Genomic DNA, 24,573 nt, shown 5'->3' on the forward strand with positions numbered 1-24,573 from the left:
GCTGCTCCTATTAGCTCGCTAGTACACACTTGTAATACTTGTATTATGTACTCGGTACGCCGTAGTAGGCGGATAAATGCCGCCACCAGTCTGATTGGAGGAATGAGAAGCCTTTGACCGGGGTCTCCAACTTCCAAACTTCCCTCACAAGCCGCGATTTGTCTTGTTCATCTCACTCCCTGTTGCGACTAAACTCCTCGTCGACATTGTTTCACTCGAGTCTCTACTGGGGTCAATGCCTCTTTCCCTTTGCATCTGACGAAAGATGCTACTCCCTTGCACCAATCTCTGCAGCTTCCGTCAGCATGAGCGGTAACAACCCTTATGCCATCAATGGCGGATACGGGGGGCTTCGCCAGTCCAACGACTCCAATCCGTATGCCCCTACGAATGCTTCCAACACTGTTTCCGGCAGTCGCTATGCGGACCCGTACCTAAACCAGCAGAATAATGGTTCCTCTCCATCCGTGAACAGTTTCGCACCTCAGGAGCGCAGGCGCAGATCAAATCCATATGACCAGCGCGATCGAGAGTCCCCGAGCCCGCTGCCGTCAGCAAGGGCAGGATCGGGAGGGGCGAGTGTCGCTGGAGGCTATGGGGGAATGCCACGGGCGAGATATGGGGATGCTGCTGCTCCGCGGAATGAGTATGACTATGGAAGAGCAAGGGAACCCCAAGAGTACGAACAGAGGCAGCCCACACCCTCATCCCGGGAAAGGGAGAGGGCTTACAACAACGACGGTCAGAGAGCATACAATGAGAGTAGGAGCCGAGATGGCAGAGAGATGCGAGGACAGATGCCTCTGCCGTCCACGATCCCTTCGAAACCGAGTCACTCCGGTCTGAGCCAACAAACATCCACAAATGGTTTCACGGCACCCCAGAACTACCCTCCTCAGCCTCCTCCAGACAATCCTAAGCGACATTACTCCCCCCGCCGTCCAGTAAAGAGCATGGAGGAGATCCTCCGTCACATACAATCAAATTGGAAAGATATGGAGGGTGACGATTGCGTCCCCGTCAAGATGGCTCTCAGGCTTATGGATCCTAGTTCGTTGGGCCTTGCCGATAAAGAGGGGGACTTCGCAAACACGCACGTTGACCTACAAAAGTGTTTGAAGACAGTCGTCAATGAGCATTATGCCGACTTCAATAGCGCAGTCGGCACTTATCACAAAATCCAGAACGCCATTCGGGATAGTCAAAGTCGCGTGAGACAATTGAAAGTCGGCTTGATGAATGTAAAGGACGGAATGCTAAGCACTCGGCCGGAACTGAGGACGTTAGCCGAGCAAAGCGGTGAGCTCGACGACATGCTCATCACGTTGAGCAAAATCGAGTCTTTCAAACTCATTCCTGGGAAGCTGGAGGAGAAAATTAGTGAGAAGAAATTCCTCGGGGCCGTCGACATCTTGATGGACAGTCTCAAAAATATTACGAAGAGTGAGTTTGACGGTATTGGTGCCATCTCCGATCTTCGAAGCTATTTCGCCAACCAGGAGAGCACCTTGTTGGATATCCTCATTGAGGAGTTGCACGATCATCTCTATCTAAGAAGCCCCTATTGTAAAGACAGATGGAAAGGCAAGAAAGCCAATGGGGAAGATAGAGATCCAAAGGACAATATGATGGCCATGGGCGTCAATGCTTGGGATCGCCCGTTTAACCATTACTTGAATAGCGTTGATCTCTCGACGCCTATGGTGGAAGATCCAGCGAAGAACCCCGAATCCGACACCTTCTACTATATACACATGATCATTGAGTCACTCAACAAACTGGGTCAGCTTGGGGAGGCTGTTTCGAGAATCGAGCAGAGAATGCCAATCGAGCTGTACAAGGTCGCCGAGAAAACTAACCACGACATAGACGCCAAATATCCTAGCCGTCTGAGAGCTCAATTCAAGAAAACAAATCGAAAGGCATACTCATTGCAAGTGAGCGATGGGAGGGCACAAGTGCTATCCGACTTTCTCTGGACCTTGTATTCCAAATTCGAAGCGATTGCTGAGAGTCATCGGTTACTTCACGAAGTTATTGGAGGTATCGCAGTGAGGGAAAAGGCTGCAAAGCCTGAAAAATATACCACTGGCTTCAAGGAGCTGTGGAAATTGTATCAGATGGAGATGCGGTCGGTATTGCACGACTATTTGGCGACAGATGGCAACCACACGACTTTGCGATCTGGATTGACTAGTACTACTAGCACCGACATCTTTGCTCGGCCCCAACGCGATAAGAACAAGAAAATGTTCCGGCTTTCTGAAATGGATCAGAAATCAGAGTCCATGAAAGCCGAAGAGGACGAATTGAACGAGATTCTCAAGAGCTCAGTACCGGGCTTGGTCAGCAAATCCCGTGCAAGAGATGGATCCGATCTGGTTTCAGACCGCACGGGGCAGGATAGTACTGTTGCGGGACACAAGTTATTGGTTGAACCAGGCGTCTTCAACATGACCATCTTGCTACCTCCATCGTTGACATTCTTGCAGCGTCTGAAAGATATTGTACCTTCAACAGCACATATTCCCATGAGCACGTTGACAACTTTCCTCGACGACTTCCTCATCAACGTGTTCCATCCCCAGCTCGAAGAAGCAGTCACTGAACTCTGCACGCAAGCCATGATTGACCTAGAAGCATTCTCAGAAGACTCCCAATGGTCGAAGCATTCACCACATCCGATCCTCAAAGGTACAGTGTCTTTCATGGCACTGATCCGTGCATTCTCAGGCATGCTGAGCTCGATTCCACAAGATCAAATGTTCACTCAACTCATCATCGACCAGCTGGTCACGTATTATGACAAGTGCTACGGCTTCTATAAGGCTTTGGTGAGTCGTGTGGCGTCTTCAGATCCGAACCAAAATGGCCCCAACACGTTGTCAACTAAAACGGCCGCCTCGCTTGCAGCATCTGGCGAGGTCCACGATGCTGCACTAGAGCTGCTGAAATACGACAAATCTAGCAACGAGGGCACGACCCGATCCAGCCTGATCACCAAAGAGGTGCAGACTCTCCTTTCTGCACTGAAGACAAACCCGCTCTCCGCCTACGACATTATCTCAGACCCCAAATCAGTCCACCAACTCTCTTTGCTCTACAACAGCATGCAATGGTTAGGCGCCGCTCTGGTACAAATCCGCAGTGTCGAGAGCAGTACACATACAGGACTCTCGCATGCAAGAAGCGGTTCGCAAGGAAGAAGCGTCCGGCGATGGACATTGATCACCAGTCTGCGCAGTGGCAGTTCTAGTAAAACGCCCGCCCACTGTGGCGCAGCAGCCCCAATTTTCTTACCTCTTTCTTCCGAAACTGCAATTCCTTTCGACACCGTTGTGGCCTCCTTCCGTTCACTGGCTCAGACATGCCTGTTGACTCTCCACATCGATGTCCGGTGTGGTATCGTTCGTCAATTATCCCGGACTTTACGAGGGCCTGACTACGCCAACAGCCCAGCCTCCTCGCCCGACAACCGGGATTCTGCGGGTGCTCCGCCTCTCGATTCAGGACTCTACCCTTATGTTCTACCCTCTCCGCCGTCCTCGGCGTCCCTGTTGGTCCTTGAACTCAACAACGATCTCATTGCCTTCGACTCGAACATTGCATCATTCCTCGGCGCGCGGGAGAGGAATTTCATCCTCAAGGGGCTATCGCAGCTCGTAGATCGCTATCTTGTGACCACCGCTGATGTGATTGGGGTCATGAATATGAATGGGGCAGAGAGGATCAGGATCGACACAATGGTCATACAGCAGAATTTGAGAGCCATACTTGCGAATACAACGGATAAGCGAAGGAGTTGGTCCGACGATACCAAGGACCAAAATGGCCTTGGAATTTCACATGTAGATGATTCAAGGGATGGCGATGAAGATGATGGTCTCCTCATTTCCTCAAGTCGATACTTCGACCTCTTTCTCACCGGACCAGATTCGATCCTACAATACGTCCGGGAATGCAAATCCCAGAAGAAGGAAGTAGGATACACCTACGATGAGTTACGTACACTTGTCGAGCTGTGCTTCAGCGCGAAACTGAGAGGGGACGATCGGGAGGAGGCTGTTCGGGCGAGGAAAGGGTTGCAAGATGCACTGTTGGGGTTAGGCGAGGGTATGTGGGATAGCTAAGGGGATTTGCTGCTCGGCTCGGTGGCAGAGAGTTGTCGAAATTTGGTGCTCGGATTCTGGTTTATGATACTGATTTGGAGGGATGGAGATGATGTTTCAATGTAGCAAAGTCGTCAGGTGTAGCCTTGTAGGCCTCATATGGTTGACCTCGGGTAAAATTGATGAGATGCTCAAAGGAGCAGACGATAATCCCCTGTCGTTTCTTTGTTTTCTTCTATCAATACTATGGGATCGTGTTTCGTGGCACGTTAAGTCGTAGGGATTGTAATAGATTGATCAATAGTAGCTTCGTCCCTCTGTTAGCGTTTTGTCCCGATCGATAGCAAGCTGATCATTAATAAGGCACTTCGCAAAGAAGTGATTGCTACAGATAGGGAGAAATTCGAACTGTCGTTTACCTTCTTTGAGGCTTCAAAAGCTGCTCGTGGCACTAGCACAACCACAGAGAAACGTTAACAGGGAGAGGGCTAGGCCTATGCAATTCTCAAAGGCTTGAGAGTTGAAACAGCAGGGCGTACAAGCATAGCCTTTGACGTGTCTGGGCAAATGTTTGTAGATGAATTGTTTTGATTATAACCTTTCTTTGTTCTATTTATATTTCCAAGGTTGGTTGCTGAAGTGGGCCGACGGAGAGCTTTGGGAATGAAAACAAGGACTCATCTAATTCCTGAGCGACCTCAACTGTTTGAGAGGCATCATCTTCTCTCCACTGAAGGGTAAATTGGATTTTTTGTGGTTCGTGTCCAAAGGTCGCAGTCTCGGATGTCGCCAAGTATGAGATTCGTGTTACATTTCAAATAAGGAATGTAGTAATGTATCCACAAAGCCAAGCAGCATAGAAGAGTGTGAACTCAGTCCAAAAACTAAGAACAGAACATGATATGTTTCTTTCGAGTTTCAATCCCCAGTCTGACGCTTCCAACCATATGAAAAAGCTTCCGAGATCTGAGACAACCTGAGAGCGCAACGAGGCATTGAGAGATGCGGAAAAAGTGACATTATCTTGGAATGAAGGGAGAGGACCGTATGGTGTCCGCAACGCGTGCAAATCTCGAGGAAGGTCGCGGCATAGCACTGCCAAAGGAGGGGATGTCAGAGCTAGAGGGCGAGGTGTCAATATCTCCACGCGAATACAACGGCCATAGAAGGAGAAGAGACAGAAGCATTAGACTTAGCAGTGATCTGGCCAGAATACTGCGCTCCAGGATTTCCAAAGCAGTCACACCTTGAAGGACCCAATGTATATAAATTCAAAATGCGCCGTTTTCTGACGAGAGCCGTTGATGCCGTTGCTAAAACGGTCTCGCCGTAATAGGACGGCATTCACGGCGAGTGATCCTCCAACTATGAGCCTCCTGAGACGACGGATCTCGCTCCCGTGATAGACACAGAAAGGCTGACCAGTGGAGCACACTTTCGTTTCCGCAGAAAATGCCACTCGGAGGAAATATCCGGGCTCATCCAAGGCGACAATTTGCCACGCCCGTGGGTGATTATGCGCTGGTGGAATTTTTGGTCCAGTGCGATATTTCTCAATGTGTCGACTCCTGCATGATGCTCACCGTGCAGTCAGGCAGGTGGATCGCAATTGAGAGGAAGTTGAATAAACATAACACCGTGTCACAGCCGCCATCAGGATCAACGTGGTGAAAGCCGGGTTCACACCGTCACTCCAAATCTTAGAAAGTCGGCTTCGCCTAGCGCTAGCTTTTATCATCGAATGGACGGGCGGGAGTTGTTTCTCCTTGCCAACTAATTGGAGAACGTGCCTGTGAGTTCTAGGCCACGAACACAGTCCCAGACAATTCTAGCGTGTGGACCAGAACACAGATCTGTGCACTGTACTCGTACTTGAGAAAGATTTTCACTTGGGTTGTTGAGGCCGAACAGGGTCGAACAGGGTCGAAGGCACGGAAAATGGTGGAGGAAGAATAGAGGCGGTACTGTTTGACGATTCCATTACGAAGATGCCACTTGTGTCTTGAGCTGATTGGACGGTTCCGATCTTAGCAGGGTCGTTCTTCCATAGTTGCATATCAAACGGCAACTTGCCCCGATCCCTCTTTTCCAACCAAATAATCTGGCTCTTGGCCAAGAAGGGTTTCGTCGCCAACGTTCGTCCACGCCACTTTTAACGACAATTGAACATATTTTCGATACTTTGCTGAGAAGGTTCAGTTAATAGTAAGCAAGGCTTTTTCTGTTCGAAGAACAATTGAACAAGTTGGCGCTGAAAATGTGGCAGAAATAGAGTCAAAGTCGGGTGGGAAGGATGAGCGGCTTTCTGCGATACTGTGGCCGTCTGTCGTCGATTAGAATTATAACTTTGCATTTCTGATAACGTAGCCATCTGACTGCGGCATCTCTTTGTCGGAACGTGCAAAGAACTCTGTCCGTGTCTGTGGCTCACGAGACGCGGTCGCGAGGTCAATACCCTCATCTCAAGACCATCGTTCCGATTGAGCCCAGCGTCCGTCGCGGCAACAGGATGTCAAACCGCAAAGAAAGCCAAGATGTTAAGCCTTCTCCCCAACCAGGAAGTGGTGAACCCGCCAGATCACGGGTGAGGATAGGGAGAGCATGCGATCGGTGCAAGATCAAGAAGAGCAAGGTCAGTTGATGCCTGGTTGGCAGCAATTTGCCGATGACTCAGAAGACAGATCAGATGGCTAATTTCCAGGTGTAGTGTGACGGCAACACTCCCTGTTCGTCGTGTATAGCGGCCGACAGCACATGCGAATATAGTGCGCGGAGACGAAGAGAGGCAAGAGACTGGTAAGTGACCTCGGACACTGGAGCAAGTGCTGAAGATCTTGCGGCCAACCATTTTCGCACTTGGTATATATATTTCTTTGCGTTCTGGGCCTGACGTTTGTGTCTTTAGGTACTTGGGGATGCAGGACGTGATTGATGAGGCGTTGCAGAGACTCTATTGGGCATGTCGGGAAGGTCGCGGATTCCCAGGGGTGATTCCAGACGAGAGCGGCGGTCGTGTATCTACTGACGCGATTCTGCAAGGATTGGGACTGAGCCCTCCACCGCTGGACAATACAAGGACACGCCCAGCTGGTGACTGGGTAGATTCGGCTTCGGATACACAGGCTCAGCAACATCGTCCACAATCATATCGTCCACCAGATGTTCAGCCACCGAATTTGTTGCGCACTAAGACCACCTCTTCTGCCATGACTCTAGGGTCGACGGCTAGTGATGACAGACTCACCTTTGTAGAAGCGGCGACTGCTAGTGCGAGCCGAAGAGCAAAACGAACGTCAATGATGGAGGTAGACGGCGAAGAGGAGGGCATGTCGGACGGCCTGCCGGACGGTCTTCCTGACAGCCTCGGTCAACAGTTCCAAGAGAGGGTGGACGGTAGTATTGATCCTGCTATACTGCAAGATGACCACGTGGGTTTGATGGACGGCTCGATATATCCGGATACGGGCGATATGGACTTTGACAGTGTGAGACCACCGAGTACTCAGGGCTGGCGGAGAGGCAAGCAGGCTGCGGGCGGCCAGTTCGAAGTCGATGACCTAGCCCACGAAAGGTACGGGCCTGGTGAACAACAGGCATGGGAAGGACAGAATCAGGGAGTCAACGGCATGCTTCCTTGGCCAGGTAACATGGCCTCCATGCAAAGGAGGTGCAGACATGATGATAGTCGAAGTGGCTTCAATGATCTGGTTGATGGAGAATAGTGAGGCTTCGAGAGGCAGTCTACCGTAACTGTTCCTTTAGCGGGATCGACGCCTTCAGCTTCGATCAGGGCCTAGAGAAGGAGACAGAGAAGAGGACAGAGTGCGAATGAGAGTGGTGCATAGGGGGCCGGGGCGCAGAGGGCAGAGGGCAGAGCGTAAGACCAGGATTCGAGGCCGACCTCTGAGAAGTCTCCAAGAACTGCGTCTGTGGAGAAGAGGGACAAAAGGATATGATGACAGCACAAATGGGCTTTAGATAGATCAAACATGGAGGGGCAAGGTTGGTTCGCTCTCTCAGCGCAGACTGAGATCGAATACCGAGTACCGCAGAAGGGGACTGGAAGGAGGAGGGTTTCGAGGCCAGAGAAGAGGCCCGGAATTGCAAATGAAAGAGTGATGTGGAAGAGGAAAGAGAGGAGGGCGAGCGTACGGAAGACCTGGGAAGACCTACCATGGGCATCAAGTAAAAGACTTATTGGGGTGGCAGGTGGCAGCAGGGTGGACGGGCAAGAGATGGTGCTGGGTGCTGAGTGGTTCAACGGGCAAGAGCAAGGCGAGATACTGGAAGTAGACGGATTCATTCTCCGGGCCTGGACGAGAAAGGCAAAGCGCCATTAGGGAAAGACCTCCAGGTGGCTTCGTCAAAACGGGGACCTAGGGAACCCTCTAAGTGGTGGTAATAGCAAGGCATGGGCAGTCGGCACCAGCACCGGAGGGGCAACTACTTGTATTTGTAACGAGGCCCTCCAAGGACAAGTACTTGGCTGGGTCGCCAGAGAGGAAAAAATTTAGAACACGTGATCCTTATCGATAAGCCGAGGACCGCTGTGCAGGCCGTCACTGTACAAATTGAATTGCTTGCCCCTCAACCTGGGCCATGCCTCACCAACAATCCAAGCCCTGCTTGAGCACAGAAGGTCATCTCAATCATGTCGTCCAATGTTGGTCTCTCCACTCCACGTGGCTCAGGAACATCGGGCTATGTTCAGCGCAACCTCTCTCTCCTAAAGCCCCGCGCTGTCGGTGTCGGCGCCCCCTATAGCCTGGACACTTCCGCCCGACAACAGGCGCCCAAGACCCGAAAACCCGACCAGGAAATCCTGAACCATGACCGCCTACGAGTAATCGAGGTCAAAGTCTTGGAGTTGAGGGAGAAATTGGAGGATGAAGAGCTCGGGGAGGAGCAGATAGAAGAAGAATGTGAGATGCTGAGGGAGCACTTGACCAAGGAGATGGAGCGTGAAAAAAACCGGGACGGTGGGAGATCAGGAGGCAATGTCAAGAGAGCCGACGGAAGGGGGCTGAAGGGCTACCAAGTGCACGAGTTGGCCGAGGCAAAGGAACAAGAAAGTGAACGATTGCGAAAAGCTCTCGGGTTGAAGCCTGGCGAAATCCCACAAGACGATGAACATCCTATGGCGAGACAGGAGAAGAGGAGACGGGAAAGAGGGGGAGTTCAAGAGAAGAGGGGAGGCGCAGAAGGAGGTGCTTAGGAGACGAACTCAAAGCAACAGACGGTACGGCCCTCTACCTCAAAAATCCTGCGCGAGAGTCGCCTCCACATCACAGAAAGAAGCCTACAGAGCTCAGGCAGAGAAATCAGTCCCCTCACTGCCTCTCAAGCACAGCACTCCGTCGACGGATGGTGCTAATGCCGAGCGTGGCATTAAATCCCACCGCTGGCATCCCTCCAGTTAGTGAGATCACTCCGAGAGGCTCCATAATCCATCGCTGCCAGCATGTCCCATCAACCGAACAGCTTTGAGGGTTCAGCGGCATGATGATCTTCCAATACGACGAAATGGCATCGTCTGCGCTCTGAGGTTGCGCGGCCAGAGTACTATAATACCGGTCTTGGCCATGCAAGACTGGGTTGCGCTGAAATATTCTGGGTCCAAAAGCTGGAAGTTGAATGAGTCCCCTGCAGCCTACGGAGCCTGCTATGATTGCCAACCGCCCTACATCTGACCAAGACCGCCTCGAGGCGATGGAGGGTCAGTATCTGGTGCTTTGTGGATGTACTTTCCATTTTTGCTTTCCAGCCAAAGCCACGGTCGAGTCGGATGGCGAAATCAATGTGAAGCAGGAAAATTTATGAACTGGACAGCGCTCACGCAATGTTAACGTGTTGTTTTCTGTATAGTCAAATAAGGCATGATTTAGCGTATTGTGAAAACACTGTACGAGGTACAAAGTTCTCATATTCAGGGTTTGCATATGTAAAAACAAGGGGCCTACAATCTCCTTTGACGCTCCACATATTCCCGTCGTCCCTTTTTTGTTGCAGAATCGAAACCAGAAGTCCATCGCGTCGTTCGTGGTCATTTTTGTCATCATGTAGTTCAACACCCGAACAAGACGCAAGCCTATTGGACGTAAAGGGGCGGCCTCTCCGAAGCCTGAAAAGGTCCAGACAACTCGGCGCCCAGAGCACGCACCAAGGACACAGAGGGGTGCCAGCCTGGCGTTTACTGATTGGCTGCTTGGTGTTTACCAGGAAATGTTTCATCGCAACACTCTTGCCCACCAAATGATTCGTGCTTCCCGACTGCACTCGTTTTGCACTCCGAACACATTCCCACCCAGCCATCAATATGGTATGGTATGCTGCGTTCATGGGCGATTTGCGAATGAAATTGCTTTAGCCTCTTTCACCTCTTCGTTTGGTGCGGCTTTCCGAAGAGGTCTTGCCTCGCAGTGAGGATTTGCCCTTGTCGAACCCTACCCAGGTGTTCTGGGTCCCATTTCTCCAAGCTGTCACTACGGACTTTCGTTGACAAGACCGCCTCGACAATTGAATGGTTCTTTTGTGCGTGTGAAGTCCTACCACAGTCCCACTATGACGACCTGGTCTTCTCTCTGTCTCGGGTCGTGCCATGTCTCCTTGTGATACCCTGGGATTTGCATGTTGTTCCAACTCACACCATGCTGAAGATCAGGCTGTACGGAACAAACTGTTTTCACTCATCGCCATGACAGTGGCAGGCTATACGCCAATGATGGCTCCCGGATCGCCACTACCTTGTCCTTATGCATCTCGGGACGCCTCTTCTCCCATATCTATGTACCCTCGCCCATATTGGCGCCATATTGAGATAATTTGCAACTCCTGTCGGTTTCCATGGGCATGTTCAGTTGTGTGGTGTGCACATGGATGAAGAGATGTTCGAGCGATGCGTGGCCGAGAGAAGTTTCTCATTCGCTTCAATTTTCTGAGATCGGAAAACGCCTCGATCTTGCGTTTTGTACCAAGTACTATCTGCTGCTTTCTTCTGGGTTGAATGATGGATTCGGTGGCTGTCATATCCGTAAGACCAAGACACCATTCAGTCCCAATCTATCTCAATACCTGTGATACTGATAAATCAAGGGTTTAAAGACTAATCGCCACCCACGGATCTCTAGCTGCATAGGGGTCGCTACAGATCGGATCTGATCGTCTCAAACTTTTCTTCATAACTTAGAATCAAGATCGAGCGATCTTCTGGCGGAAGCGTAGGAGAATCGACTCCATCTTTATTTCGTACCGACTCCACATTGGCCAACTGAAAAGCTTTGAGAAGGTCGCTTCGTCGTGAGGGTGAGAGACTACTGTGCGCTCTTGGCGAAACTTCAGGTCTCAACAGAGCTTGGTCCTCGAGTGGATCATCCTGATCGGAGTCCGTCAAACGCTTGCTCATGACAACTGCGGCAATGATTATCAACGTCCCAAAGATGACAATCAATATGATTACCACCATAGTGAAGGACTGATAGACAGTCGACCGAAGGATCATGTTATTGCAGAACCAGGTGTCCTGCTCCTCTGTTGGTGGCAGTATATATTCGACGTATTGTGGTTCGGGGGCAATCGACCCAGTAGCCCATTGATAGACTCCTCGTTGAAGGTGTGCCATTGCAATGGAGTGGTAATACTTTAATTCAAGCGTCCACTGATTCTCTGGCAAAGCGGTTGATACCACTGCACCACTACTCGCTGAATAAGTCTCGTTGTTCGCCAACAGTGGGTTAGTCGTGGACCTGAGGGATGAGACAAGATTTCTCAGACTTGACAAGGTCACAGCTCTCATCATTCGATCAAAGGTAGCATTTCGATGAGGTGTGAGGGCGGCATTGAAAGCGGCGACATTTTGAACTTGATCGAATCCAAGAAAGCCCGTGCAGATGTTGTCGTTGGTACAAAACTTATGCTGCTTGGTGCAGCCAAGGGTACTGATGACCATATCCCGCGTATAGCGGGTTCGAAGATAGGGAGGCATATTTGGATGCTCGAACCGGGTTTCGTTATGCGCGGCAAACCACGGGTCGTCAACCTGGCCTATGTACGTTCCCGTGTAGCTGAGAAAAAGAAGAACCAGATCGGCATCTTTCTGCACTAGCTTTGCGATGGGCTCAAAATCACCGACGCTCCATTGCGGGTCTGCAGTGGCATAAGCCATTTCTGCGTCCAGTTGATATGCAAGGGTCACCTGAGAGGTGAAATTGTCAAAAAAAGACGCAAAATTTGAGTAGGCGTATGTCCATTCCGTGTTCTTGTAGAGTGAAGGGCCATAATAAGCGTAAGCAGTGTCTAGTGCAGGCCGGGAACTTGAGCTGTTCATTATTGTGCCATTCCACCCCTTGATATGATCAGTCCCATTGAGAACAGCGCATGTTGTTCTTCTCCAGTATTTCAAGCGGTCTTTTGGGTCAGCGTTTATACCAAGGGCCTCGTGAGAGTCAATCTGATCTGTCTCTAGGACAATAACGTTGCGGTCTCCAAGGCATGATTGCATTTGAAACGGGCATGTGCCATTCGAAATAGTCCAGTTGAGACTTGAAGTTTTAAACGTGTTACAGGCGGATGGCCTGCTATTGATAGGTGATTGGGTGAAGTAACACTGTTGAGCATATTCGAGACTCAGCTGCACATCTTGAGCCCTTTTGGCGTAGGACTGAATATTCATCTTGAACTTTTCTTCTGCGGAAAAGTCGCCGTTGTTTACAATCTCAAAATAAGTCTGATTCCACATCCCACAATGTTTACTTCTGGAAAGGGCTGGCCAGGGCCCATTTGTTGAGTCGGTGCTAATTGCTCGATTGGAAAAGATACCGGCGGTGTAGAACAGGATTGCGTAGATTATGGCGAATAAACCGAATGAATATGAGCGTAGAGAGGGCTTGCCGGTGCTCGTCCGTCGATGTCTCCATGCTAGACGTAACATGCGCCCCGCAGTCGTAATGATGTCCGAGCCTGCATTTTTTAATACCGTTTGTTGCCTCTGGAGATGTGGAGTGAGCATCTCTGGCTTGGTGGGAGTACCGAACCTGTAGAACGAGTATCGAATAATGTTCCAGAGCTGAACCCCACCAACAGTGACAAAGACTGCCAACGAGTTGGTCAAGATGATGGCATAGGTTGGGGACAATGTTAAGGTAAGGCCCCATATCTTGCCCTTGGACCAATCTGTCCAGATGCCCTGGTAAATACAAGCAACGGGGTCCAGCATGTCCGCCATGCTTGAAAACGTTCACTGCGATGATGGGAGAAAGAGACCTTCAACTTGTATTTCAACTCATTGACGACCCAGGCGGATTATGTCTGAAGGCGCATTTTCTCTGCTGGGGACGCAGAAGAAATGGCGAATGTGGCGAAAAGGTGACAGGAAACGAAAGGAAATGAAACGACAAAAGGAGTACAGGCAAACTCTTTGCAGCCCTTGGGAAATAAGCGCTGGCTCTCGATTTTGTCTTGCTTTCGCCTTACCATTCCAGTTATGTGAAGTTGAAATATCGTGCTCTCGGAGCAAGCTGCGGGTCTGAGGCGCAGATAGCCATGCGCGACATTGCTTTGGTCGAAGATGAGGTGGGCTGCTCAGCCGACATACGAAACAACGTTATGTGGGCGACTAAGGGCCCCTAGTGAATGAGAATGAGGGTGACATCAACTAGGATGCAGGAGTCCCAGCTGTCAGGAATAATGGCAGGCCTCTGGGCCGCATCGTTTCATGTCGTGATCGAGGCCACAGGTATGGGCGACTAGCCGCGCAGCGTTGGGGGCTCTTGTCTAATACGGATTAGGGTTCATCATGGTTGATAAACCAAATCGGGCGTCACGCAGGGGAGGGTCCAGAAAAAGAAACCATTGGCCACGAAAGAGGTCGCAGAGGCGCGTGTTGTCTCCCGTACCACCTCAGCAGGATGTTGGCAAAATATAATACCCAAACTAGTTCCAAGCTTTTCGAATCCAAGAGGGCAAAATCTCCGAAGCAGCGTTGAGATGGTGAGTTCTGGTGGGTTTGTGGTCATGGATGGAATACGAGAAGAACAAAGCGAGAAAGCACAAATAGGGAAGAAAAGGCTCTGATAGTGCCAAGCATCACGTGCCCTGGAGTTTGATGAAAGCACGTGACCTGAAAGTTCATAGACAAGCAGGATAGATGATGAATCAATGAGGTTTTCATGTTAACGTTTGAAGGGAGAGTACCGTGTAGAGAAGACGTACATACTCACAGTCAGCACACTCATGCTGTCGCACGTCTTTGACGCCCTCATAATTGCAAAGAGGGTCACAACAAGGTCATCTACCACAAATGACTTCTCGACTGAGAACTAACCTCAGCAAGGTCGATTCGGGCTGTAGGATCAAGCAGAAAAGGAACTGATGTAGTACTTGGGCAAAGTCAGCACGCCCTCCGCAATGAAAAGGCTTCCAACTTACCGTGAGACATGGATCTCCTTCATCCCCGTTTTCATCTGCGGGCAAATACACATACAGCACCAACGCTCCCTCATTGATAAAACATGCAATGACCTTAGTACAGACTCGGCCAACGCTGAGAACCCGCGACCAGTCCTTAGCATCAATCCGAACCCTCGACCACCCAGCTTCGTTTTCTCCATTGGGTCCACCGAGCTCCTTCATTTTGGTCGTGGGATGGTCCGTCAAATCCGGGAAATGGGCAGGGTCGAGTTGAGGATGGGCAAGCCCCGTCCAGCGACTTGTAATATTGAGGGCGTCTGTTTTGACCGAGATCTTGAGCGAGCCATGCATATTGGCGCTGAGTTCCAGGCGAGGACTGGCGCCGGAAGATGCCTTGGTCGTGGCGATTGCCAATCGTGTGAAGCGTTCGGATATGGTCTTTATCTGAGCCAGAGGAGGAAGATAGATATTTACGTCTGGCTCCGGCGTTCGGGGCTGATGGAGCCTCTCGACAGCCGCCATGGTTAGGACTTTGACAGGGATATCTTGAGTGACGATTGTTTCTCGTTCACTTGATCCTCCGCCATTGGCGTCGTGCAACGAGAGATCATCGTTATAATTGAAATCGAAATCAGCATTACCGCCATCCCCTCGGGAGGTCGTGGGACGCGCCACAACATTGTTTCCGCTGCTAAAGGTATTGGTTACAATGGTCAATGATAGTATGGGGACATTGTCTTTCTTGGTCAGCCTGATTTCTGCGGAAGTCGACCCAAGCGCCGAACGCAGGGCTCGCGAAAGGGCTTGAATGGGAACTTCGAGGTTAATTGTGTTCTGGGGGGACGCAGATTGGAGAATGTATGTCTCAAAGATCATCTCAGGTCTCAAGACGGACCAAACTTGACTCCCCTTGTCGGGGATGATGGTGAACTGAACATCCTCATCGTTGAGTCGGCACCAGGCAATCTGCCCCAGAGAGGCCAACGAGGCGCAAAATTCTGGCAAGATATTAATGGGAATGAAGCAAGTCGAAGAGGATGGACATAGGGCCTACTTGCAAGTAGATTCACATTTCTGATCTGGCTCTTGAAGCGCATTGCATTGCCCGGGAGTTAATGACAGTGGCAGGGAACAGGGAGTAGGGAGGGAGTTTTGAGGTTTAGGGACGCGATGAATTGGTCTAGCTTGAGGAACATCCCAGAATCAAAAGAACACCAACCACGGTTCTACGGGTATTTAATACGCGAATTGGCTTCTCATCTCGCCTATCGACGCAAAGACGGGCAAAGGATGGGCCACTTGGGAGAAACTAGCAAGACCCTAGTTGGCTGCACGAACACCTCACGCTTCACACCTCACACCTTCACAGGGGGGAATTTTCTGGGGGAAGTTTCCATGCAGCTTGCAGCCTTGAGACCTGCAGCTTGTTGGTGGCGACCAGGGGAACCTGTTTCAAACCATCCAGCATCCTCAATTTCTTTCCCAATCATTTCATCATGCCTGTAATATCCTTATGAGCCCTTGCTCTGTCGCTCTTTCAGCCTCCCACCAGGTACACGACTGCCCCCTCGATCGTTCAGCCAATTCTCTGTCAGCCCAGACATTGTCTCGCATGTTCCCACACCACCATCGCCGGTGAGCGGTGTTAGCTGCCATTTCAGCATGCTGCCATTTTGTTTGCCAGGAGGCTGGAACTCGTTGAGAAAGAAGCAAGTTTGCTTGCTGGCAAGATAAATCGATCGAGAGGATCCTCCTGTTGAGAAAATGGCGCCCTCGACTCCGACTGCGCCGCAATTCCCTCGCTTAGATCCTCCCTCGCCATCTCGCTCTCCCTCTCGATCTCCTCGGCGCAAAGCTCAATTCGCCATTAGAGAGCTCGATCCCCTCCTAGGAAATCTGACGCCAGACTCTACCCTCAGAGCACTACAGGCTACAGAAACTATCTCGGGAGGTGCTGCACAAGAAGATGCTTTGACATCAAGTATTGCGGATGCGACCCCGGCAGAGCGAGAAATCGGCATAAGAGCCGCTTTTGCCGCTCAAAAACTGCGGGAGTGGAAGAATGAATTGTCACAATGGACTTGGCCAGGCAAGCAAGAGAGAGGATTTGGCCTGGGGTTTGTGCCGCCATCACATGCAAGTGGCACGCGCGAAGAGTACCGTGGCTGTTTGCCTGGGTCCGTGGCAGAAGACTATGAAGCCAGACTAGAGGAGATTAGGGACAATCTCGACAGCCTAGGAATCGACGAGATCAAAGACCATGTGCTGGAAGCTCATCTTCCAGCGTCGAGCCCGACAAAGACTTCTAGACCCGTGGGTCCTCGCTCGAGCTATGGACGGATGCGTGACTTCACTGCCCTGATTACTGCGACAGTCATCCAAGCCCTGCCAGATCTTGCCAAGTTAAATATGCTGCTTGACACCTGGGATGTGCGATTGCAGGTACTAAGGGACCTCCCAAGATTTCTCGATGTTATGCACTCTACCAAATCCGAAATTCAGCAGGCATTCAGTGAGATAAGGACACCGGATTCTGCTCAAGTGCTGACTGGGTCGACTTTGGATGATAAGAAAGTGGCGTTGGGTGCACAGGTAGCGGACATGGGGCGTCGCATCGATCGATTTCTTGATGTGCTTGAAGGGCGGGAGGATTCGCTCCCACAGGCCTGGATCGACATACTCGAGAAGATCGAGCTCGACTATGCAACCTGGGTTGTTGAAGCAGAGCACGTTGTGCTCAAAAACAAGCTAGCGTTGAAATCTAGCAAAGGCACCGGGTCTGAAAGTACTGTTGGAAGCTCAGAACGTCCCAGTCCGACACATCAGGAAAGTTCAGTGCCGGAACCAGCACTGCAGCCAGAGGGTGCTCAATCGCCTGCAGCAACTGGTGCTTTGCCTGAAGAGTCAATCCCAGAGATGCCTCCATCAGACGAGGGGGAGGTGAAGGCTAAGCGCAGACCTTCTCTAAAGCTTAATCTTGGCGACCAAAAAGGTCACAAACGGGAAGTTTCGAAAGTCTCTGTCGCTGATTCAATGTACTCGGCGTTCTCAGACATCTCTAATGCGGAGATAATGGACGCCAGGACTACCAGTGTGCTTCCAAGTCCCAAGATCAGTGTTGTGGAAAATCCTTTCCCAACGAGCAGAGCTGAGATTGCCTGGTTTGGATCACCATCTGCAGCTCAGCAACAGATGGCTTTGAAGCCGCCCATGCTCCAGAGAGCATCGACCGCCTCCATAGAGGTCTTCCCGAAGGACAAACTGAAACAAGTCGTGCTCAGACGATCTGCCAGCTGGGATATACTTACACAAATGACTCAGTCGCTCGATAAGACTTCATCGAAAGCGTTGCAGCAGTGGACTGATACTGATTCAACAGTGAAAGCTCATACTGCTGAAGTGGAAGTACGCGAAGCTTCGTCACCGCCAGTTGCAGCCTCGACGACCAGCATTCCTCTCCCAACACCATCCTTTAAAGTAGACCCAGTCGGTACACAGTCCAGCCAGGAACAGTCTCTCCCAGTTTTACCAAGAAGGTCGAGTAAGCGCAGCACTACGAATGGCCACTCCCCAGTTACGCCATTAACAAGCGGAAGCACCGATGAGAAGGCCAAGGAGCGGCCTTCGGACACCTTGGCGGCTGAAATGGGACAATCCCCCAGACGGCCAAGGACAAGAGAATCGCTTGACGATAGAATCCAAGATATTCTCACAAGCCTGCCTACAAGAATCCGATTGGCAAAGGATGCAGATGCTCGATCCTCGTCCACGTCATCAACCCGTGCCTCAACACCAACCGCATCGTTGACATTATCACCAGCCAAAGCGGACCCATCCAGCCGCAGAGGCAGCCTCGCTGACCCCGACATCAAACTGTATCATCTGACGCGCTCTGGACAAGGTCGCGAGGCTCCTCCAGTCAAGCTCTTTGTTCGAACTGTCGGAGATGGGGACCGTGTCATGGTTCGGGTTGGCGGAGGATGGGCTGATCTCGGAGAATACTTACGAGAGTATAGTCTTCACCATGGAAGCCGGGCGACAGTGGATGGTCGACTTGAGGTTGCCAGCTTCCCCGGAAATGGACACAGAGACTCCGGGACTTCTGTCAGCGGGACATCGGTTTCCCAGGGACGTCGTAAGTCGAGATCACCCACTGTAGCTCAAACGACGTTTGAGGGCACACCGTCGAGCGACCTCATTAATCCGAAGACTCGATCATCAACCCAGCGACATCGCTCTCCTGAACGTCGCAAGAGTAGGGGTGACGGTACATGGACACCGCCTCCGGTCCCTCCCATCCCCTTGTCTTATACCGTTAGCTCTCCCACGTCAACCACGTCCGCTGATTATGATGGTGGCACTGTGTCCAGTCTCGTCGACCCAGATCTGCCACTGTCAAAGGACCACTCTCAACGGACGCGACAGAATCCAGCGACAGTGTCCCAGCCAAGATATTCCACCATCATTGGACCGGGCGGTATCACGACGACAACTGTTTTGACTCCTCCTACCACAACAACAAACTATACCCCTCTCGGTGCGGCTGGTCCGAAAATGAACGCGCGACGAGCAGCTACATATGGGATTACACCCGCCGCTAGCAATGACGCTTGGGTACAAGGAATGGTCGGCAAAGCCAGGGCAGTTAGCGGTGGCGGTGGGAGCCCCACGATTGTCCAAGGGCCCAATGGTACGACGACGACAACGACAACGACAACCACTACTACGATCACCTCCACGCCGCCAAGCACGAGCCGTCGAGCATCGTCGTATTTCGGCTCCAGCCCGAGTTCGAATGCCAACTCGAGCCCTGTGACAATTTCCACCAGCCCGAGCACGAGTTCCATTGCCAGTGACGCGAAGGCTTCACGACGTACGAGTCTTAGTGTGCGATCCAAAGGTAACCGTATGAGCCTTGGGGATATTGGGGGGATTAAGAGGGTTTTTTTGAGAAAGAAGTCAGAGGCTGTGAAGTAGCAGCTGGTCTAAGAGCGTGTTTGGGTTGGGTGAATGGAGTTCAAACGGCAAAAATTTCCGCCCAAGTGATGGCTCCATCGATATCTGGCCTTTGGGGGGAATGGCTGTAAAATGGACTGGGTGGGATCGGTTCACAGTACATGACAGCCACATTGCAAGAAAGAAGGCTACGAGAGAGCAAGGCTCTGAGCGTTTGGGACTCGGTGCCAATTGGGTTTATTGGCACAAAGGGCAGCAACACAGCCCACGTACATATATACCTAGTAATATTATCTTGTAATGCTTCATCCACTATTCATATTCAGACGAGGCGAGAGGCAAACTTCTCTCTGAATGACCTGTCTTAATCTCTACCAACTCGCTTGTGTTGAATATTCGGTTAGTGGTCGGATATTGGTTGATTCGGGCATCTTTTCTGAGCTTGCCACTCGTAGCATTCCAGGCCGACCCCTTTTTTTGTTCGAGACAGACTTAGGAACACCCCCCACCCCCGGCGGGGATCGGACATATGTCGATTCACTATTCAGCCTCTCTACCGTCCCCCTACCAAGTATTTGTCTAGGGGTGGGGGGAACCCGCCTCAGCATAACCAGTCCGACTAATGAGTGAGCGGGGGGAATCGTTTCCGTCTTGGAACCTCACGCGTACTTACGTCCTGTCGAACTAAAGTAGTCTCGGGATGTGAGATGCTTCGCCGAGATGGTGTACGAGTGCTCGAACACATCGCTAGGGGAGGGAAGGCGTGGATGGGGTGGCTCGAGGTTCGAGGTAGGCGATGCACTGTCGTCCAACTCATCACGCTCATGGAGCAACCTCTTGCCCTTCCACTAAAAAAACACCTCGTGCTCCTCAAAAAATCAACGTCTTTCCCTTGGCAGACTTAAAGTCGGCCTCGTCACCCACCTGCCAGTCCCCGTCCCCTACGTCCACAGGAGACAAATATCTGTGATCCTTAGGCGGCTCGTAGTGTTGCATGATTTTCGGATTCACCAACAAACATCGCAACTCCTTTGCGCGTCAGTAGTTGGACAAAGCGACGTCGAATACCTCGTCCACGCCACGGGCCAGAAGGGACAGAATCTCCTGTGAACTCTTTGTCACGCCACGGCCAAAGGTGCAGACCGTCATGGTCGAGATTTGGGTTTGGCGATGGCCCTCTGGAAGAGGGTCGACGAGGTATTTATTTGACCAGCTCACGTACTGGACTATTGCGACGCTCGTGTCGTCGGCGTAGATCAGGCCCGGAGGAACCCCATCATCGATTGCTGCGCCGCAATGGCCCAGCCAAAGGACGGCCCAATCTGTGCCAAATGGTGACGCCAGATTCGAGTCCGATATCCTCGAATGCGTAGACGAATTCTTCGGGCTTGTGCGGCTGCGTCGGAATAGAAGTTTGGGGCGGCTGGGGTTGGCGGCTGCTTGCAGTCCTCATATGCGCTAGTTGAGTTTCGATGAAGTGTTAATAGCATTTGAAACTACAGTCAACTATTAACAAGAACGACTCAAGGAATCCGATTTCCTGTTGAGTTGTTGCAACATTATACACACCTGAGGGTGTCGTGTACATCGGAGGAAGACTACTAGTCATCTTGCGGCTAGTCTGTCTGGCATGCGAGAGCAGAGCACGATGTGGGGTCGTTTTCTAGAGCACCTATCTGCTTCGTGTTGGTTGAAGGATCGACGAAGAAACATCCGTCTGTCCATCCCGCAACAATGATTGGATATCTCCCCAGTCGCCATCAAACTGGCTTCGGGGTGGGGAGTGAGACAGGGCAACCTCAAATGTCACATTCTAGGATGTTGCGGTTGTCCCACACCGCAAAGAAATAGACCCAGAAGATGCAAGTATTTATTCACAAAGCGTAGGGCTCTTCAGCACTAATCCTGTGCTGCTCGAACGCAGGAGTACTCGGCCTGAGTCTGAAAGTAGATCGCGGTATATCCTGATATATGGCGACAGAACTTGATATTCTTAAAGATAGGGTCCCTTGTGTTGATCTCAGTGGGAAAACCTGTCCTACTTCGATCTTGACCGATACCTAGAAATATTTGACGGTGTTTTAGATTCAGAGGTGCCTGGCACCTGTTATAAGCTAGATCATCACCGTGAGCGAGAGACGCCAGTACACAGGTCGATACAACCTTGAACCAGTTTGGCGCGAAGGCGAAACCACCGGTAGTCACGTTTGGAACAGTTCTTGGGAACCAAGCCGCGTCAGTAGCACAATCACTGGTAAATGGTGCTCTCTGTTTGACCAGAGAACACTCATGGGCGTTGAGTAGATGTCCGACTAAGAACCGATATAGCGGATTCCCTTGAGCAAGGCCGTTCGAAACCAAACGACGTCAGATGAAAGGCCAGAGGCAGACACGGTGAGTCACTTGTACGAAACTGTTACATGAGAATGTATAGCCCGACATAGCAGGAAGAGAATGAGATATCGAAAAAGTGGTGGATGTACTTGGAACCAAGTGACTGAGTGACCTAATGATACATAACCCAGCCCGATATGAGGAGCAAACAGCTTCAACTGATTACGCCTCCATATCTATTCAGGATGTTTGTTTCTTTGGTTGAGCCTTGTATCGCTTAGATAACCCACACAAGGTCTCAGGAAAGTGTTTAAAGCGGTCGGAGAGCTTACCTCGTGCTCTGGATTTGAGGGCTGGGTACTACCAGGCTGAGTCGGCGCAGGTGGCTTGAATTTCTCGGCCCTACAGCAAAATTGGAAGCGGGGTTTGTCAGTACGGTGCGTTGCCCAAGGAATGTTGCAACTGCTCGAGCCTCAGGGATCACGAGAGATTGGATCCTCGGCAGCGCCATGTTGTGGTAAGCGATAGACTTACTCCTTGCGACGAATATAATCATCTTCCAGGGCCTTCTCGCGCTCCTTGAACTTGGGCACGTTCATTTTTGATTTCTGACTGTTTCTTCTCACGTAACTTCCGAGCTTGATGATATCTGATCGATCGGTAAATGTTGAAGAATTGAGGATGATATGGATACTACGTACCTCGTAGTTCCTACAAAGTCCTCGCAATATATGAAGACTCCCATTTTCTTAGCTATGCCACTGCGATGACGTCAAAATCAAACAGCTACATAGCAAGCCCCACTTTGCCCCACCTCCACAAATATTGCAGTTATGTATTTTTATTGCCAAAATTTAGGCACAATTACAGCGTTGGTGGTGTAATGGTAGTAAGTCCAACATGATGAAATTACCGCAAATTCCCGTCTAACAGAAGAACTCAGACATTGGAGCCTTCCACACCCCTTGAGGCAAGCTCTAGCCCCGGGTTCGATGTAAGTTGTCAAGTATGGGGTGTTCAATGTGTGGTCCTCTAACAACGCTCTCAGTCCCGGCTGACGCAACGCAACAAACGATGTTTTTTGGTTCCTGGGCGCCACCCTTTCTTTTTCTTTTTCTTTTTCTTCCCGCAGCTACCTCCAATAGCCTTATTTTCATTAAGGGGGGGATACATAGGGCATATAGGTCAAGTACATATTCGATCGATCGAGAATTATCGATGTCTTCCCTCAGAACACTTAACTAGGACGCAAAAGAATGCATGCTTTCTGAGATAAATTGGGAGCGGAATAAAGTACCGTCCTGCAATCACTAATTTTTCATTTTTGCAACTTGTTGCCTGGCTGTCGAAGCACCATGACGCGATAACACAATTTGCATATGCTTAACAATCACATCAACCTATGGTGCTTAATGGTTCCTCTGAGTCTTACCCGAGAGCCCCTTTTCGACAAGCCGCATTCCTATCCCGGATGGCAACGGTACATGGAGTTTCTCCGATTCTCAAGCTGCAGGAAGAACTTCGTGTATCCTATGCTCCTCGGCTGAAGTCTAAATGCCGATCGAAATTGAACCACGACAGAGGTATTTGGTCCATCTCCTCGAATGGGTGGCGGACTAGTATCCAGAAAGACTTCCACTTGTGGTCCAGACAAACAGAATGCCAGTTTCCGCCGAGACCTTCGAAGCCATCTCGCACAAAAAGGCCTTATACGGCCGGCTTGTCGACAAGAAGCAGCTGGACAAGTTCGACCGGGTCGCTGTCCCAGACTGCTCTTTCAGCTTCCTCGACACAGAGGGCAATCCCATCACTAGAGACGGTCTAACATACGTCTTCCCCTCTCTCGACGCCTTCTCGTCCCACATGGCCATCTTCCTAACCAGGACGCAAACACTGCACATGTTCGGACCAGGCGACATGAGATACCTGACACCGGAGAAAAACGAAGTCGAAGCGATCTGGTCCATGGAGGACCAGATCATCTGGAAGGATGAGAATCCACCTATCCAGATGAGAGGAGGTGGCTACTACTATGAGACGTGGACGTTGAAGCACGGGGAATGGCTTCTCAAGTCCTTGAGGTTGGAGAGGACGTACATGAAGGTACTCTTCGATAAAACTCCTGATCAAACTCCTAAATCTGTGGGTATCCCTCGCGCCTAACGTAAGGTTACTTACAGATCACGGCTTTGAACGAAGCGAAGATTTGATACGCGAGTTCAGAGGGGAGGGAGGGATGGATGTCCAGAGTTCCGCTGAGCGCTCTCGAGGCCATCTCAATGTACCTTTGGAATGTGTTGGCAGGGTCGCAAGAGCGCCACTGTGGGAAACCACCTGAGACGCTAAGCGTTTCACCAACTGCGGAAACTACCTCAACCTCGTTGTTCTCGCAGACCTGTGACAGGATGGCGAGGGAATAGGAGGTTTCAGGAATGCTCTTCAGGGTACAGGCCAATGGATATATAAACAGGCAGAGTCTCTCTGAATAGCCAAGGGGACAGAACACAATCAAGCAGATAGATACACAACTGTTCTGTATACAACAGAATGTGACACCAGAGTGCGAGAGGGTGCCAGGATTTTGCCTGAAGGCGGAAGAAATTAGACTGGCAGGTACACTACACAAAAGGCCCAACCAAGTCAACCCCGTTCAAGCCGATGCCTGCGAGAGTAGTTAATAGTAATAATACTAATCTTTGGCTCTCAATTCGGCAATGTGTGGGCCCACCATCAAGGCCTACGATGATTGGCTTCTGATGTATTCTGATCC

At 50.8% G+C, this 24,573-nt stretch overlaps 8 protein-coding genes across 8 annotated transcripts; 5 read left to right on the forward strand and 3 right to left on the reverse strand.

Moving 5' to 3' along the window:
- Nucleotides 1–305: 305 nt before the first annotated feature.
- Z519_00062 (uncharacterized protein) lies at nt 306–4,130 on the forward strand (the record flags this gene model as incomplete). Its single annotated transcript, XM_016757822.1, has 1 exon — nt 306–4,130. One exon carries the CDS (start codon nt 306–308, stop codon nt 4,128–4,130), a length of 3,825 nt encoding a protein of 1,274 aa, XP_016625071.1.
- Nucleotides 4,131–6,618: 2,488 nt separating this feature from the next.
- Nucleotides 6,619–7,831, forward strand: Z519_00063 (uncharacterized protein; the record flags this gene model as incomplete). Its single annotated transcript, XM_016757823.1, has 3 exons — nt 6,619–6,741; nt 6,817–6,905; nt 7,015–7,831. 3 exons carry the CDS (start codon nt 6,619–6,621, stop codon nt 7,829–7,831), a joined length of 1,029 nt encoding a protein of 342 aa, XP_016625072.1.
- A 929-nt stretch (nt 7,832–8,760) lies between these two features.
- Nucleotides 8,761–9,324, forward strand: Z519_00064 (uncharacterized protein; the record flags this gene model as incomplete). The annotated part of the gene is made up of 1 exon (XM_016757824.1): nt 8,761–9,324. The coding sequence occupies one exon, from the start codon at nt 8,761–8,763 to the stop codon at nt 9,322–9,324; it is 564 nt and encodes a 187-aa protein (XP_016625073.1).
- A 1,926-nt stretch (nt 9,325–11,250) lies between these two features.
- Z519_00065 (uncharacterized protein) lies at nt 11,251–13,329 on the reverse strand (the record flags this gene model as incomplete). The annotated part of the gene is made up of 1 exon (XM_016757825.1): nt 11,251–13,329. One exon carries the CDS (start codon nt 13,327–13,329, stop codon nt 11,251–11,253), a length of 2,079 nt encoding a protein of 692 aa, XP_016625074.1.
- A 1,126-nt stretch (nt 13,330–14,455) lies between these two features.
- Z519_00066 (uncharacterized protein) lies at nt 14,456–15,610 on the reverse strand (the record flags this gene model as incomplete). Its single annotated transcript, XM_016757826.1, has 3 exons — nt 14,456–14,482; nt 14,532–15,511; nt 15,568–15,610. The coding sequence occupies 3 exons, from the start codon at nt 15,608–15,610 to the stop codon at nt 14,456–14,458; spliced, it is 1,050 nt and encodes a 349-aa protein (XP_016625075.1).
- A 667-nt stretch (nt 15,611–16,277) lies between these two features.
- Nucleotides 16,278–19,490, forward strand: Z519_00067 (uncharacterized protein; the record flags this gene model as incomplete). Its single annotated transcript, XM_016757827.1, has 1 exon — nt 16,278–19,490. One exon carries the CDS (start codon nt 16,278–16,280, stop codon nt 19,488–19,490), a length of 3,213 nt encoding a protein of 1,070 aa, XP_016625076.1.
- A 1,017-nt stretch (nt 19,491–20,507) lies between these two features.
- Nucleotides 20,508–22,402, reverse strand: Z519_00068 (uncharacterized protein; the record flags this gene model as incomplete). Its single annotated transcript, XM_016757828.1, has 2 exons — nt 20,508–20,865; nt 22,338–22,402. The coding sequence occupies 2 exons, from the start codon at nt 22,400–22,402 to the stop codon at nt 20,508–20,510; spliced, it is 423 nt and encodes a 140-aa protein (XP_016625077.1).
- A 1,060-nt stretch (nt 22,403–23,462) lies between these two features.
- Nucleotides 23,463–23,966, forward strand: Z519_00069 (uncharacterized protein; the record flags this gene model as incomplete). The annotated part of the gene is made up of 1 exon (XM_016757829.1): nt 23,463–23,966. The coding sequence occupies one exon, from the start codon at nt 23,463–23,465 to the stop codon at nt 23,964–23,966; it is 504 nt and encodes a 167-aa protein (XP_016625078.1).
- Between the last annotated feature and the right edge of the window lie 607 nt (nt 23,967–24,573).

This window comes from Cladophialophora bantiana (assembly GCF_000835475.1).
Source record: "Cladophialophora bantiana CBS 173.52 unplaced genomic scaffold supercont1.1, whole genome shotgun sequence".
Taxonomy (NCBI): Eukaryota; Fungi; Ascomycota; class Eurotiomycetes; order Chaetothyriales; family Herpotrichiellaceae; genus Cladophialophora; species Cladophialophora bantiana.